The 17,789-nt window shown below is 38.0% G+C and overlaps 1 protein-coding gene across 1 annotated transcript; it reads left to right on the top strand.

The window, feature by feature from the left end:
• The first annotated feature begins 367 nt into the window (after nucleotides 1-367).
• LOC134850374 (T-box transcription factor TBX2b-like) lies at nucleotides 368-8,549 on the top strand. Its single transcript, XM_063866589.1, has 7 exons — nucleotides 368-1,222; nucleotides 1,303-1,660; nucleotides 2,072-2,339; nucleotides 4,908-5,054; nucleotides 5,941-6,017; nucleotides 6,096-6,562; nucleotides 7,387-8,549. The coding sequence occupies exons 1-7, from the start codon at nucleotides 1,216-1,218 to the stop codon at nucleotides 8,313-8,315; spliced, it is 2,253 nt and encodes a 750-aa protein (XP_063722659.1). The 5' UTR covers nucleotides 368-1,215; the 3' UTR covers nucleotides 8,316-8,549.
• Nucleotides 8,550-17,789: the final 9,240 nt, after the last annotated feature.

Here is a 17,789-nt window from a genome sequence, read left to right as displayed (position 1 = left end):
GTGCGACCAGGGACGCCGGTTTGATCAAAACAACTCCGGAACTCGATCCGGAGCTGGGCTGTTTTGACAGAAAATGCGGCTGATTAATCTAGACAAATTGCTAAAGAGCACAAGCAAACAAAACAAAAACTACGACACCAATAACAATAATTAGTTTTGTCTCATAATCACAACTCAGATTCTTTAATTACCTTTATGGCTACCTTTTCGATAAAAAATAACTTAGTTTTACAGGTTTTAATCAAAACTTCAATAAAACTAGAGACTTGAGAGATTTTTGCTTTGTCTATTTGTGTGATTTTAATATCAAAACACACTGTTCAATTATAATCTTTATTTGCAGAATTTATGTTCAAGAAAAGGACGTATCTATTTGCGAATCTTTCCAGAAAAGTGCAAAAAACCGGTTTTGAGGGCTAATTCTTGTCAAGTTGTTTGGTACTTGAAGATAACCAAATATACCTTCTATTAGATTAAATACTTCCTCTTAACCATCCTATTTGATCAAGACATTTCAGTCATCACGACATCAGGAAAATAAAGTTGGACCCTTTTGAAATATTTGACACCTCAACAAGAACATCCTGCTTAAACCCAACCGTCACTTTGATTGCTCATCAAAGTCAACTAGAAGATATCCGACTTTTTGAAACCATTTTACAAGTTCTTTTAGTCAGAAAAATAAAGGATTCCCTAAATAAACAAAAGGAAAAATAAACTGATCGACGTTGGATATTGGAGTAAAAAATCCGTATTTTTTTATTCCGTGTAATTTCATTTTTATTGAACATTTGAGAACCGACAAATTGTAGTCCGGAAACAGTCGACGAATCAGACGTCAGAACTACTTGTCAAGTATCTAAGATGACTGACCAATCAGAGTAGAGTATTTGTTTAAACAAACAGAGAATCAGAGAAAGAGAGACAGGCACTTGAGTGGATCTTCAAATTGAAAACAAACAGATCAATATCACATTTACTCAACTGTTAAAAATCTGTCCAAATTGCTCAAAAACAGCAAAAAAATTCCAAAACTTTTAAAAAACTACTTGGAAAACGACTTGGAAACTACTGCTTGTTTCAGTTTCCAGCTTGTCATGGAATTATAACTAGTAAAACCTCTTAAATATCTAGATAAAAAGCTCCAATTCTTAACATTCTTCAGTTCTTACTATTTTACAATTTTATCAACAGCCAGAAGAGAAAACTGCAGAGATGACTCGTAAGTTTCAGTTTCTGAATTGGTAGAATATTTTCTCTGAATGTGAACGTTTTTGCTGTAATAAGTGTGTAATTTTTTAGCTGCTCCAACAATCGAATCGCAACGAAGTCCAATCTCGACCAAGAGTTCCAGTTTCTCGATGAGCTCGATCTTGTCCCAGCCGACTCACAACCCAAATGTTTTTACCCTTCCTGGTCACGCAGTCATGAATGGCACCACCCTCATAGCCCCTCCCCACAAACTGGACCAACTGACAGCGGGATCCATGCACGGAGCCTACGGACCCACCGACTACTTCGGAAGACCTCTGGGTCTCCATCCGGCATTCGAGCCAGAACCAATCCCCCAGGACAACCCAAAAATCACTTTGGAAGGTGCAGAACTGTGGAATGATTTCCACAAGTTGAACACGGAAATGGTCATTACAAAGTCAGGACGGTGAGTTTAAAGTTTGGTCGATTTCTCAGTTCAATTGTACTTTTCCATTTTCCTATTTTAGCAAGACTTTCTCAAAGTTAGATCTTACATTGATTATGCTGAAATTATTTTCGATAAGATTTGAAATTCAACCTTACTCCGCAGCAAAGATAATAAAAATCACCGACGATTCGTTCCTTTTTCCCTAAAAAATTAACTTTGGCCTAAAATATATTCGCAATTTTTTTAAAATCATTACCAGAAGATTTTTGTAGGCTAAAAAGTAAACCTTTTTTTTGCATGAGTTTTCTGAAAGAAAATCAGAAGGAAGCACTGAAAAATGAAATAAACCAAGTTTCTCGTGCCTAAAAACATTAATAGATATGTTTTCGTGCCTAAAGACTTTAATAAATGGCTTTGTTTTTGTTGCAGACGAATGTTTCCGTCTCTGAAAACGCGCATCAGTGGTCTGGACAAGCGGGCCAAATACATCCTACTCTTAGACGTGATCCCCTCTGACGACTGTCGCTACAAGTTCCACAACTCCCGCTGGATGGTAGCTGGCAAGAGCGACCCGGAGATGCCGAAGAGAATGTACATCCACCCGGATTCCCCCGCCACCGGCGAACAGTGGATGTCCAAGTCCATCTCGTTCCACAAACTCAAACTCACAAACAACATCTCGGACAGAAACGGATTCGTGAGTCTAGTTTTCATTCTGAACATTCATTAAAAAAATGTTCTTTTTGTATACTTTTTGATCAGTCTGTAATTCCACTTGGTGGGCGGAAAACCACTTATCATTGGGGAAATCACTTATTGTAGTCTTCTAAATCATGCCTAATGCTCAATCTAGTTTTTGGTTTTCAATTTAACTCATTTGTCTTGAATATAGAATTTTAATTGTGTAAATCTTAGTAATTCCGTTGGTTGAAAGTTATCATTATAAGAAATTTGAGTGAGGGAGCGCTTCGAGAAATCAAAAACCCATTTTTTGTTCAAAAGGCGTCCAGAAACAGTCTTTCTAGATAATTGAAATGTTATTTAGCACTTCACTTTCATCGTAGAACTGTATGCCAAAACAGGGTTTAACTTTTGTTTGGGCTTATTTTTAGTTTGTAGCTAAGTTTAATTTGGTTGACCCACAAAAGGGCGACAAGATTTTTTGTATAATTTTGAAATCCGGCCATTCCGTCTCGTGAATCGAAGAAACTCCTCGCAGCTTACAGCACTGTGGAGTCGCGACTCGATATTATCATCTTGTTAGCCCACGAACCAAATACATTGACGAACTTTGGCCACTTTTTTCCTGAAGAATTTGATCAACTAATTAGCCATTTAGGATCCAATTCTTTGTTCCCTGTTTCAGCCCCAAATTTTAATCGGATCAAATCCAAGTTTCATTTTTTGTTGCTTTTGTGCTGTTTTGGCAGTCCAGTTGCTTGGCTTTTTGTGTGAAATTTAATCACTTGGCGGTTGATTTTTGTGCGATTGTTTGTCCAGTCGAGACGACATTTTGGAGATTAACGGCTTAGAAAGCGACTTAGACTCGATCCGGCGTTTCACTGACGTGACGGCGGCTACGGACGTTTAATAATCCAGTGATGGCTTTTGATGGCTTTCACTATCCATTACTGGCCATAACAAGGGCCATTGTTGAAACGTGGAGACTCTAGGCGCCGTTCGGCAACCACTACTTTGTCATTTATTCATTCGATACTTCTCAAATCTGCACCACTCCACCTTGCTAAAGCGGAATTTGCGCTGGATTTAGCCGGCCGGCCTCGGACACTTGGCGCTGCCGAGATTTCCTGGCTTTTCAGCCAGCCACAAAATCTAATTACCAATTCATGATATTAATAGACATATCCCGTAGCCATTTGTATCACTATCAGCTCATTTTCTCAAGCTTCGCCAAAACTTCAAAAACATCAAAAAAGTAGTTTTTTCCAGTTTCAAAAAATCAGACTTTTTGCCGCTAAAATTTTCAAAATCTGTAGATTATCAAAAAAGCTTTTAAATTGAATAACCGGGGAAAATGTTCTAATTAGAAGTGAGTTAGATTGAGGAAGCTGATTAAAAATTAAAAAACATATTGTTTTTGAGCTTGTTGTGCTCATAAATCAGGCAACGCATAAAAACATCGATTTTGTCATAAAACTGGCCAACAAAAGTGGACAGTATTTCTGTGATATGTAGTTGTAAAAAGTGCTTGCCTGGCAGAATGAAGGAGGCAAAATAATTTATTATTTAATCGACCCGCTCCATACTGTCTGGAGTTACAAAGCTGCTGTGGCTATCCGTTTGAAACTCAGCGGAACAGGTGCCAAAATCAGTCATGTTCTTCATTATCCTCATCATCTGAAACTTGTCCGAGCTAATTAGAGTACAAAACACTACAAATGCGATGAAAGACGTGAAATTAAAAGGACTTCAAAAAGACCTATTTAATGCGCTCCCTTACTCGCCTTTTTCATCATATTTCATATCTGGTTGTAAAACTAAGTAGCGTCAATGGTTTTGAACAAAAGAAGCCGTGTTTTTTTTAAGTTTGAACAGAAACTGGACAATAGCCTAGACTGAATGGACAATTGGTTGTCCCATTAATAATTGTCCATTATTTTCTCTTTGATTCAGCCAGCAGTTAGCTCAGACAACTGGTCGCCTATCCCGTCACGCTTAATGAGGGGTTCATTACAGTTTTTTTATTATTTTTTCACCGTTTTTTTTGTTTTTGTTGTTTTATGTTGATATGACGGTCAACTAACCCCCCTAGGCTTGGTTGTGCGGTTATTATGTCGCCCCGTTCCCCGCCTCTGAGCGGTTTTTGGGCTGGCGTGAAATTCAGCTGCCGGTTGGACAATGCGCCTCATAAAGCTCGCCGCTGTTTTACAAATTGGCAACACTTATATTTCCCTTTGGCGCCTAACAGACTACCTGACCATTGTAGCGCTCACACTGAAACCACACAGGCGAAAAATCGTACATTCGTCGCTCCATCCATCCGCATTCAACCGTGAACAAAACTGAAATAAGTCGAAAAAAACTCATTAATTAAACAGATAAAAAATTGGAACAAAACAACAAATAACCAAATTATCGCATTTTCTAATTCGATTTATCCAACCAATCTTGAGCCGATTGAATCAACAGTAAATCTTATTGACGTATTGTGATAGAAAAACGAAACCAAAATGGTTCTGAACAAAAATATGGGAACTTTTTATTAGAAATGATTGAAAATTCTAAGTTTTGTTGTGTGTTTTAGACGATTCTGAACTCCATGCACAAATACCAGCCGAGGTTCCATCTTGTATGTGCCAGTGACATCATGAAACTGCAGTATGCCACCTTCAGGACTTTCGTCTACCCCGAGACACAATTCATAGCAGTCACCGCATATCAGAATGACAAGGTAACTATTACATAACCACATTGCAAAGCGTTAATATATTACGTAACTCCTTACACACCATCTCGCCACGTCGATGTTTAGGGTTAAGAACCGACTGATTTTTTGCCATTTTCCAGCATCAGTGTTATTTTTATCGGGGGTTTCAAGCGAATCATTGCAGAGATTGATGAAAAAATCACTTCGGAAATTTTAATAAAAAGCAAGATTTGCTAATTTTGGCAGACGCCAAGTCTAACCCATTGCACTTCAAAAGTTACACTTGAAGTTGCGAGGCGGTCGATATGTTAAAATTAGACGACAAATTGGGAATTCAATTACATAAATGCACTTTAGCTGATAGTAAAAACATTATATGAGCCACTTGGGCTCATTAATCAACCATGCAGATAATTTCGCTCTCATCAGGTTGATGAATAGATCAGAAAGCATCAGAATTGAGAGGAAGTTTCATTAAGCAATGGACTGCAGTGGCAGTTTAAACGGGCTAGTGGCTTTTATCTTCAAAGTGAAATATTCTTCACCTATGTCGCTGATGCTCCCCAAGAGCTTTAATCACCATTATCACCTATCGACCGCCGCCACCGCCCGAGCCACACAAATTGATATCACTTTCTTTCTTGTAATGTACCCGCTCAATTAGCTTGATAGCGCAGTTATTCAGAGCAGAGCGAACAAGCTCGAATTTCCTATTTTCCCCTATTTTCTTTTATACTCATTCTGCCCGCCCATTGGTCAATTCTGTAAAATTAACACAACTTAAGGCTAAAAATGACAAAGTGGGAAAATGGAATTGCGAAAAAGTGTGTCTTGAAGAATTACCAGGCCAGACTACCCATAGTGAAATTGTGAACATGGTCCTTTTTTGAAATCTCGGTTTTTGTTTCAGATAACTCAGCTCAAAATCAACCACAACCCATTTGCGAAAGGCTTCCGAGAAAATGGTGGAGGAAAGTCATCCAAAAAGTAAGTGTTTTTATCTGCTGATTTTTTTTGATGAATCCCATAAGCGAATCTTTACTAAACTAAATGTTTACTTTTTAGAGGTAAATCGGAATCACTTGATGGTGATGGAAAAAACGACGACAGTGACGAAGAAATTGACGTGCTGACGTCACCTGTCGACACTTCATCTCACCCCCTAGACTCCTCAATCAACTCGCCCAATACCCTACCTGTGAAGTCCCCCCTATCAGACTGTGAAAAGAGCCTCAGTCACGAGAAGACCTCGTCCTCAATCTCTCCTGGATCGTCCTCGACAACTTCGGATGTTGTCAAGGATCCGGAAACGCGACGGTGTGAGAACGTGGAAATGGAAGCAGTCCATAATCACGAGATGCCGCCGCAGTCCTTATCTGATGAGGGATTAGGGAGAGAGGCGAGTGTTAAGGTTGATCAAATGGGTTCTACTAAACACCCAGTCGCAGTGTCTGGCGGCGGGCGGGGAGATGTGGGCCGGACGGGGGCGCCAGACAACCTGTCTCCGACCAGTGCGACTACAATAGAGCAAAGTAATTTTTCACCAATTTCTAATCGTAATTTCTCTTCTATGGCTCACCTACCTGTAATTTTCTCATTTAATCACCTCTAATTAGGCCACAGGTAGAAGTTTATATGTTATGTTAGGCGCCATTCTTACATCACTCGACTGGCGCTGAACGATTTTTAACAGCTTTTCTGGCCAAGTTGAAAGCTTTCAATTGTCAAATTATCATTATCCGGCACACTTAAGAGCTATAACGACTAGATGTAACGCCTTAGGTGTCTAAATGAATGACAAGGCATGAAAACTGCGCAGGTAAATCTCGAATACCGGCTCACAAATAAGCTTATGCGTGACAAGAGCCAAAAAGTACACACGTATATACAGTCAATAGTACTACAGCTACAAAAATGAGCCTCTAAAATAACAAAATCATTATAAGAGGTCTATTAGCCAGAAGTCAAGCATATAGTTAAGCCTCTCGGCGCCTCTTAATAGCTCGTTGCGGACTTGAGTATTTATTGTTGTTACACGAGCAAAATTCTTCTATCTGACAAAGACCGGATCGCCCCCGGCATTGAACATCATTATCAGTTTTTTATCAGTCGCTAAATTGCCCAAATTGCTGCAGGCTTCGTGGTTAAAGATTTGACACTTCATCGAGAAGAAAAATCTAGTCTAAGCCCCAAGCTGAATTCGGCTGCTCTAAAGCAACAAAGACTAAAAATGCGAGAAACTCACATTGACGTCAATTTTATGCTTTTTAAATTTTAACACTTCAAAAATGGTACGGCTAATGTTTGCCATCATGGTCTTTCAATTTGAAACTCAATGCGAATATTTTTGTTTTAGATGCTAAATCAAAGACAACCCCGAACCAGTCGGAAAATCACCGAAAGAGACCCTCAGACAACATGTCGCCACCCTCTTCCAATTCGAAATGCACCTCAATTTCACCACCAGTATCAAAACACATGAAGTTTCACTCCCCTTCATACACGCCAGTGCAACAAACCACAAACCGCCAGCCTGATTTCGGCATGAGTGCACCGAACGTTACTGTAACGCCTCAGAACTCCCTCTTCCAGGACCAGAGTCCGATTCGAGGCATGCCCGGGAACCCGCATTTCAATCCTCAGATCCCAGTCTCACTTATGATGCAAAGAGGCTTGAACCAACTGCCAGGAGGTATCAACCACTCGGAAATCAGTAGCATTCTGGCTTCTGCAGCCAGCCGAGCTCAGGGATTCGAACAGACCAACTTGGCATCTCAGTTGCAGGGGTTCTTGCAGAGACCTCAGAACCCACCTGGACATGGGGGCTTGGGAGTCGGAGGGCACCAGTTGCCGCAACTTTCGCCCGCAGCTGCAGCAGCCGCGGCGGCATTCGGAGCTCCAGGGAACGCCAACAACAATGTTTTCGATCCTCATAACTCGTTTTTGATGAGATCGGCTATGTTGCAGCAGTTGTACCAGCGAGTCGCATCTACGAATAGCTTCGTTGATCCACGAAACCAAGTACCCACTTCGCTGTCACATTCTCCCAATGGCATCCAACAAATTTCGCCCAATTCGATTTTCCAAAATCCGTATTTGCCCAGCCATGTTTCACAGGCGGCTTTGAACAACAAGCTTTCTGAGTTTTCTCCGACTGGAAAAATTCCAACATCTTTGATGGAGAGCGAATTTCTTTTCAAAAGTTTAGGAATTCCCCAGAAAACTTCACCGACAGTTGCAAATGAGTCAGAAATGGTCCAAAAACTGAAAGAGTTTAGAAGCTGAGTCTTCAGACTTTGTAAATTTTCAGACACTTTCAACAATCGGTGCTTAGCAATTCAACGCAATTAGAATATTTTTTCGACATTTCACTCAAAACTTCGAAAATTTACTCAATCAAACTCGCAAATACAACGTATTTAATGTTTTGACAATCCTAGATGTTCGTTTATATACTTTGGAGTTATATAATTTGTAGATATATCATATAATATGGAGTCTATTTTTGTTCTATTTAAAAATTCTGTCAATTTTCTCCAAAATTGATCCAAAATTTAATCTTATAGAAAAATTTTATTTTTCCTCATTAAGCTTGATTAAGGTCATCCAACATATGAAATATAGCAATCTTATCGTAGATTTTTTGAAGATCGCCCCTCGATATGAGAGTCTGAAACTTATTGGTTATAAATAAGAAGTATCAAAGTAAATTCCAAGGATTAGTACACAAAGGTCAATAACTTCATAACCTTGTGAATTAAAAATGAGGCTTTGTTTTGCTCGATGTTGGAATGTGGTTTTGATTAAAACTTGATGCGCAGCATTGGAATTTGATCATCAGATATTTAGCTGGATGTCCACTTTTACAACTTTACTCCCATGATTCCTTTGTGCGATTTTGTAAAGAAACAAGACGCGTTATAACTTAAGTAGCAATTTATTTGCTGTTGGAATAATTGAAATATTGCTTTCAAAAGAACAAAAAACAATTACATCAGGTGTTTCTTTTTCAATTGAACCTCTTTAATATATCCAATGAGGCTGAAGACACTACAAACTACAATCACTTCCTATCAAAAGAGATGGCGAAATGTGTCCATTTTTGTGAAAGGCATTTGTAGGACAAAAGTGACAAAATTTGCTGTTAAAAATTAATCACTCGGCTGATTTTAACCCCCTCATAAACCCCCCGGTTTAGCTGCTCATTAACATCGCCCCACCTGAGCACCCCTTTCCCTTCTTATTTTTTGCACAGAAAATGGACCGGCAGTGGTTTTGAATTTTTTATTTGAAACTGATTCCAAATTGCTCATTTATCGCAGACTTTATTTAATATTTCAGAAGGACAGTGGCGCCTACAACAGGAAACGAGTCAAAAGCATTAAATAAATATTATTGCTGCTTAAAAATGCTACTTGATTGCTTGATTTATATCACGTTTGTGGTCTAAAAAGGTGAACAACTTTTTGATCCGGCTTTAATCAGCATGCGAACAGCTGGAAAAGTTAGAAAAATAAATGAATTTAATAATCATAGGGCTGCAATACTGATTTCGTCAAGCAACGATTGTAAAAATTTCTAAACGATTTTCTAGGCTTTCAAACATCTGATACTGGTTCCAAAAAAATTCAATCACCGATCATTGTAAATAGATATAGAACAACTTAATCACAAATAATTTTTTTGTGTTGTTAAACATGAAAAAGTCTAGGTTTTGTTTTCAATCTTCCAATGATTACGAGGTTACTGTGTATTTTTGAATTGTAAGTGGATTCTGCAAAAGGCTGCTAAGTGGATTGTGCAAAAATTTAAAGGCGATTTTGAGTATTTTAGTGGGCCAAAACATTAGTCTTTAGTATATACTGAGTTCTTGTTTGGACTACTGGAGACAGGTTGTAGGGATTATTGTATTTGTTGTCATTTTTTTAAAAGCTTTTGAGCCAGTTAATGACAATTTTTACGGAACTTTTTCATACCATATGCAAGACATCATCACCCAGGTTTTAGGAGCATAAAGGTACTTTTCCTGCGATCAATTTTCTAATAATGAAGCTACCGGGTCTTGAAAACTGTCATCTGTGTTTATCAGTGGAACCTCCTTTATCTAATTTTTTGCACCGAGTAAGACCAAGCAATTACATGCAGGTCATTTTGAGCTTTGAGTAGGAAAAATTTTTTTAATCAGAAATGAAGCAATCAATTAGTCAAAACTGCATTTTAGAAATGCCTTCCATGTGTCAAAAAAATTATAGAAGTTTTTTTTTCGAAAACAAAGCGAAATATAGGAAACTGGAAACATTTGAAGCATTTTTCTTACCATCTAGTTTTCTCTTAAAAGAAGCCAGAATAGAGGGTATATAGACGCAACAGCGAGGCAGCACTTCGCGAACAAAATCAAAATTAAGATTTCTCGTATCAAGGCAGAATTTTGAATGTTTCGACCGTCTTTTAAGGTCTATGAAGTAGTGTCCTCTTTAAAAAAGAATAAATTATTTTTTAAAGTAAAAATTTCAACCTTTTTTAAAGTTTTTTTTGGAAATCATCCATTCAGACGCTATGTAAAATAAAGTGATATAATTTTCATGTAGCGAATTATTAATAAGACCGAATAGCATGTCTCAGTTTGAATTAAAAACGATTTATAAAACGCGTTGAAATTCCGCTCATGTGTTCTTAGCACGAAATATACAGCGAGTAATTATTCATAATTGGCCAAATTGAAAATGTTCAAACCCCATAACTTTACAAAAAATGATCTCAGGTGAAATATTGTTTTGATTTTGAGCAACAATAGTTTTCAAGTTATATTAAAAAATTACGTCAAAAATGGCTAATTAAAAAATCGAAATTTGTCTGGTGAAAACAAACCACCTGAGCACAAATATTTGGTTATTTTTTCATATGTGGAGAAACAATAGCAACGGGCTGCGTTAAAGTGTGACAAATTGCACAATCTCCAGAGTTCTATCCACTGATTCTTTTAAAAACTAGCCACAAATAGACTAAAAAAAACGTGCTAATCTGTTGATAATGCTACGAACTCTGATTCATTGAGATCTAATTTATGCTATTTAAGCAAAAAAAGTGAATAATTCATTTATGAAAATTATTTGTTTGTAAAATCTTATTTTTTTGAAAACTGAACTACATTTAAAAAACTTTTTGATATCATTGTATTGTCAAAGCATGCAGTTTTTCATGTAAAAAGCATCAAAAATTTCGACCCATCTTGGGCAAGTTTTGACAATTTTATATTTGATTTCCACTTTAAATAAACTAAAACCTTTTCTGTAAACTTTATATCTAAAAGGTTTTCTAAACAAACTAAACATAACTTAACAGTGATAGCCGCTTGCTGTAGCAGAGAAAAAACTGACTACAAAACCTAAGCAAAATCCAGGATAGCCGGTAGCTGCCTGGGCAAAACCCCAACCAACATGATTTAATTGAAAAAATTCGAAGATAATTGATTGGCTCAAGTACGAGCGGTAAAAATAAGTGAATAGCTTGCAGAATGAGAGCTAATTAAAACAGTTTGAAACTAGCATAAGAAGCATTTTTTCCATTCTATGAATATTTAAATTAAGCAGTTTTTACCACATTTTGATTTTAAGTAACAAGTTTTTGTGCTAAAAAAATGTATGACAAGCATTTTTCCATAAATGAAATTGCAAAGTTTTTGTGTTTCAAAATTTTGTGTTTCATCCAGACCCAGCTAACCAAGGTTTTTCTGACATAAAAAAACCCAGAGTGTAACTGACAGATACCACGCATATAGACTGCATTTAGTGATAATAGCCATGTAAGTTAATGTTAACTTTTTCGCACAGAACTATATACCAAAAAAGCTAAAATTTTGTATATGGCTAGAAAAATTTTACTTTAAAAAACTCGGTGGTTGAGTAAAAAGTCCTGTTTTTTTTTTCACAAATTTATGTTTATTTCAGCATATGAAAACAAAAAAATTATTGTGTTTATAAAAAACAATTGCTTGTAATGTTAAGATCAGGGGGGTTTTCTCGAGGGGGGGGGGGGCGGTTTTTTGAAAAATTTTCGAAAATTTTGACGACCTTTTTTTAGGTCGATCAAATTGATTTTCCGAGTTCTCTCAAAGCATTAGAAAGACACTGTTTTTGCCAAATTTTCTGCGCCGCAGGCAAACTTTTTAAGAAACAGGTCAAAAAAGCCATTTTTGGGCACTTTTTGGAAAATTTTGACAAAAAATCGCGTTTTTTTGGCGCGCGCTCCCCCTCAAAGTTAGTATATTTTGGCGCCGAAAGCGCCTTTAGAAAAACTTTAGGGTCGGTCGGCCAAAAATGGATTTCTTAACAAGTACCAAAGGGGGGACCCTTTGGGTCGACAGGGGGTCGAATCCCTGAGGGGAATAGGGCGTCCGCCCCCCCCCCCCCTAAATCCGCCCCTGGTTAAAAACTCAACCTGGACTACGCTATCGACACAAATTCAAATTTTGTTTGCAAATTTTTTTTCGTGAAATGTATGTTCGACCCCAGAAGCAAGTTTGCAACCAAAAAATGGATTAAAAAAATGTTCATCTCAAGTTAGTATTTTTTCCTGTAGAAAAACGCATATCATACAATTTATATGAAATTTGTATGACAAGCATTTTTTCCATAGACTCCGGGTTTGGTCTCAAGATTATTTTAAAAAAATATTGTACAGTTGTTTGGATGGTGAACCGAATTTGACGGTATCAAAACAGTAGCAAGCAGGAGTGAAAAAAATGGGAAGATATTTTCTAAAATCGAATTGAAGTTGAAGCACGCTTTGGTAATTAAGAAAATGATGTAACAAACATCTGGTTCAAATTTTTGAACTAAACATAATAGTTCGTTTCTGGGTTGCACTTCGGAAGTTATTACGGGGGGCAGTTGGACTCTTTTGAATCGAAATAACCTCAAACATCCAATGTCCGTCTTAATCTGAAGTACCGATGTGGTTTGTGTCTAATCAGAGTCCTATTTACCCCTTCCGCGAGTGACTTGGCTAATAAAAGAGGGGTCAAGTTTGGGGCTAGATTAGGGGGAAAAGGCGGAAAAGGGGCGGAATGTGCAGCTCTCGGCCACCGGCTGGGGGAAAAATGCAGGAGGTGGACACTTGTCGGTGAGAGTCAAGTTTCCAATCAGAGATGAAAGGCGGATCAATGTGGCCAATTGTGCAGGTAGAGCAGAGGAACAAGACAGGTAAGTCAGGAGTTAGGGGGCTTTGCTTTCTCTTTCTGGCGACAACTGGCTTTGCACATGTCTCTGTGATCTGTGCTGGGTGGGGGGATAGTAGGTTATTATCATATATCAGATGGAGAGTGATATATTAACTAGTTGCGTAGTTTGTCTGGTTAGTTAGAGAGGCTGCAATTAGTTGGAAAGGGGAATGAGCTGCTAAAAAGTGACGCCTGGGCGTACGTATCATGTCAATGGATTTGAAAAAGAGCGCCAAATAGTCGCGTTCCTTTGTTTTCAATTCCTAGCTCGCTTTCTTCACCCATACTGTGAAATTTTATTAAAAATTAAGCTCAATTTCTGATAAATTCATCCTTTTTCATACTCGGCAACGCGCTCCAATCAATCCCAAGTCAATTATGCAGAACTGGCCGCCGCTAAAAAGCCTAAGAGAGCTCCGCGGGACCTGAGCCGAGAGGCGCCAGACAACCAACCGCTCCACTTCCTTCTTGTGTTCACGTTCCCGCCAAAACTTCCACCCCTCCCCCGACCCCCTTCAGAAGCACACTTTTAATACCTCCATCTTAGCCCCGGACAATCAGTTCAGCCGGACAATAAGTGGCCAGAGCAAATATAAGACCACGTTAAGAATTACAAAGAGGATTGCAAATTCTTTTTGTTATGATTAAAAAGTAATACCCAAAACCAATGGCTTGAAATTTAAGTTGAGTCGGATATTAAGATTTAGCATTTCACCAAAACTGCGCATTGTTTTAGGGGCGGATCTGTTCAAAGGAGGGCGCGCCTGCTTTCGATTATTGCCAGAACAAAACTCATCAAAACTTCTGAGATCAGTCAGTAATTTTGGCTAACTTTGCCTAAAAAGACAGAAGGAATTAAAAATTTAAATTACGGATGTTTTGGCACATCTGTGCATCCTCAAGTTCAGGTTTTAAAAATTTGCATGCCCAAAATGCCTGAAAAGACTGAGAGTTTCCTCAAAAACATCTCGGTTTTAATTGTAAACTATGGTCCCGAAAAAATACTTATGGTCTCATATAAATATCGGAGAAAAGTTTTTGAAAGTTTTCTAAGTTTTTCCAACGAGTTGATATTTTGATAGTTTAATTTTATAGAAAACGTTAGTGGTAAATCCAACAAAGAAGTAGATTTTTTTTGCTTTCATCCGCCTGAATAACTTCAAAAAGATTTCAAGTGGTTAAGTGGGATATGGGATCACACTTCTTAACGAGCTTTTCAACGGGACTCATCAAAAACGGCGGGTCGATATTTCTTTCTGAGAACTATTTTTTAAATCTATTTACAAACAGAGAAACCTATTGATTATTCATTTGTAACATATGCCACGGCCAGAGAAAAATGCATCGCAAATTTTTGAAAAGGATATTTGTTTGAACAAAAAATTGCAGTTTTGAGAGGAGAAATCCATTATTGGTACATGATTTTGAGAGCTTTTTAAAAATTCAACTCTTTTTATTTCACTCAACACCTTCATGTGTTTCAGCAATACTTCCCCTTAATCCTTTTCAAGTTTCCACTGCAAATACAAAACGTTCATTTTCTTCAATCGAGGTGGAAATACTGGACGCCTGAATGTCTGGAAGTTTTGAAAGACACGAGCCTCCGCTATTATAACAGGAAGCAATTTTTCACCTTTCATGATTTGCAATTAATATTAATGAGCATGATCACTGTTTTAATTCACGCATTCATTTATTCATAAGTGTGAAAAATCGTGGACATGTTTGCTTGGTATGAATAAAGTATGAGCTAAGCTGAGATTGAAAATAGTTGAGCGCTGCTTGGCTTTTTTCACACTTCTAGACTTGATGCAGTTTATTTTATAGCGCACTTAGGTCGACACAGTGATTAGATGGGAAGGCCGGCATTAATGAATGGGGTGAAAGGCGCAAAGTGAGCAAGGGAAAAGTGATTAAACCCATCATCACTCTCGCATCATAAAGGTGAAACCCAGGTGTGAAAAGACTGTCAAAGTGGGCCGAAAGTTGAGAACCCTCATTAGGAATTCCCAAATTTACAATTTCTCGTTCAGGATGACCCGACTAAAATCCGCCACCTAGCTTAATCTCATCGCAGAATATACTTTTTCATTTTCAACGCTCACTCTGCACTATCCTCTATTTATTGCGCCTAATGGCACCAGCTAACCCGTAACTAATGACGGATTTCTGGATTAAATCTGAAATAGAACAAAAAAGCTAGGATTTAAGAAAAAATAAACTGCTCAGAAAAACAGGTTTTTCATGCTTTTGAGTTGAGCGATCAAAATTTACCAGGCAGCTTTGTTTAAACAGGATCCTACGGTAAAGAAGGACATCATAAAACGAACAGGCTATTGATATTTTTCATCAACTTTTTTTATCTGTCCTTCATTGCATTCAAAAAAGTGTAAATTAACTGCAAATACTAGCAGGTTTTTTTATGGTGGGGAAGGGTTTTTCTTTACTTTTTGCGAGCCCCCCATTTTGGCCGACCAAACTATGCCAGGTCAAAACTCTCCAAAAACCGGTTTTTCGGCTTGGGCTTTTTTCAAATATGCCTCCAGTCCACAAATTTTAGGCAACAAGTATCTATTTAGTGTTTAGTGCTTTGAGAGACCTCGGAAATTTAGTTTAGTGAATTTAAAAAAAGGTTGACAAAAAGTTATTGGAAAAAGTTTTGAAAAACACGCAATTTGCAAAAAATTTAGAATTGCGCTTGCCTTAGATTATGAACAAAACTTAAATCATAAAACCCATCAAATTAAGATACACGTCAACTCATCGACAGGTTTCAGCATAAGTTTTTTGTTTTATTCATCAAACATGCCTGGTTATTATTTCGACATATGAATTAGCTAATGTTTTTTTTTGCCCAATTTTGACCATCTCGAGAAAAACTCACAGGGGTTCAAGCCCTTCTGGTCGTAATAAGAATTCTAAAAAAAATCGTCAGCAAACGCAAGTAGATGGTTGAGGTGTTGGTAGCACGCAATCGATTGACCGAATGAAGTTTGTTTTATATGAGTATCGAGAAAAATTTCAAAAAAAAAACAAACGAAAATTACAAAAAAATAATTTTTGTAAATTTTTGTTTGGGCGACCATTCCCTCATCAATGAAACCAAAATATCAGGCTTGATGCTCTATCCTTATATCTGAATAGCAAAAAATGTTCTCAGCAGTACCTCAATATTGTCCGCAAGAGCTTTTTTTTCTTTTAGGACAGAACCAAGTAGCTTTATATTCCTCAGTTTTTCAGTTTTATTGAGTCTTTTTACACTCTTTTGTAATTTTTGAGCTTCGATATTGTAAGTTTTGGCGTCCTACACTCTCGTTGGAGAATCTGGTTTATGATTTCACCAGGGGGGGGGGTGGAGATTGCTCAATTGATCCTATTTCTCCTACCGCAAAACCTCCCTCATTATATATTTTGATTTCATTTTAATCTTAAGTTAGCTATTACTATCCCTCATTCCAGCATTTTTTCACCTACTTCGGTCACTCGTTAATTAAACAAACTGGGAAAAAATTGAAAAAATTGTTATTTTTTGCTATGTTAATTTAATGTTTCTTAGTTCTAAATTTTTGGTGAATACTTATGGTCGGAACAGTCTGTATGCTACTTAAACAGCAACAGGCTTTCCTTGTTTAACAGTTAGGATATCTGAAATTGCACGATTTGGCATTAGTCTTTGAAGAGACGCACCTAAGATACAATAGTGACCTGATCTGGCTATTTAACAGTATAAATGGGGGCGAAACGAATGGTGCTGCGAGGGGGAGGCGAGAAGGGTGATAAGGACTGGTGCACCCGCTGACTTTTGACAAGTCCTTAATTCGTTTGCCGCTAAAATCAGAATGGCAGCCCCGTCGGCCGGCCAGCCGAGGAACACATACGGGCAATGGTGACTCCCGGGACTGTATGGGTCTCCTAGACTAGGTGTATAGTGTAGCGCCCAGTGAGATGGGTTGGATCACCCCCACCCGTGCTAGATTTGGGTGGCATTGAAATTGGGTTGAAGTTTATCACTTAGCTCTAATTAGGGCTCATTCAGGGCGAGATTAGCAGCTCCTCGGGCTAGAATTTAGGCTGGAGAGACACGTCGGAACGGGGATAAAAAGTGGAGCAGGCGAGATCTGCACGTTGACAGGGCGACAATGTGAGCATAATGTAGTTATTTTATCAGAGTTGCTTCGGGCAGCCGAAACATTTAGATTTAATTCAAGTTAAATAACTCCCAGAGGGTCGCAGGGAGACAGGTAGCGTTCGAAAATTGTCACCTTAAGGCGATAACAATCACTGCTTGCGAGCAGAGATGGGAGCCCCTATTCAAAATGTCTTTTTAATGCATTTAGCATCGATTGTGTTGGAATTGGGTGGAATCTGAGATATTGGGAACGGGAAACAGTTTAAATAATCTAAAATAATCTCTTTTCTAGCTTTATTCACTAAAATCATCGCGAAATGACACGCGAAAAGTCAACTCAGCGCTTAGTCGGAGCTGCCGTGGCAAAGTTGTAAAATCGATTTCCGATGCAAAAAGAGAAATGAAAGAAAAC

The sequence above is a fragment of the Symsagittifera roscoffensis genome, chromosome 1 (assembly GCF_963678635.1).
Source record: "Symsagittifera roscoffensis chromosome 1, txSymRosc1.1, whole genome shotgun sequence".
NCBI classification, from domain to species: Eukaryota; Metazoa; Xenacoelomorpha; order Acoela; family Convolutidae; genus Symsagittifera; species Symsagittifera roscoffensis.
Note: the sequence above shows the minus strand (reverse complement) of the source record. Positions and strands in the feature narration are given on the sequence as shown.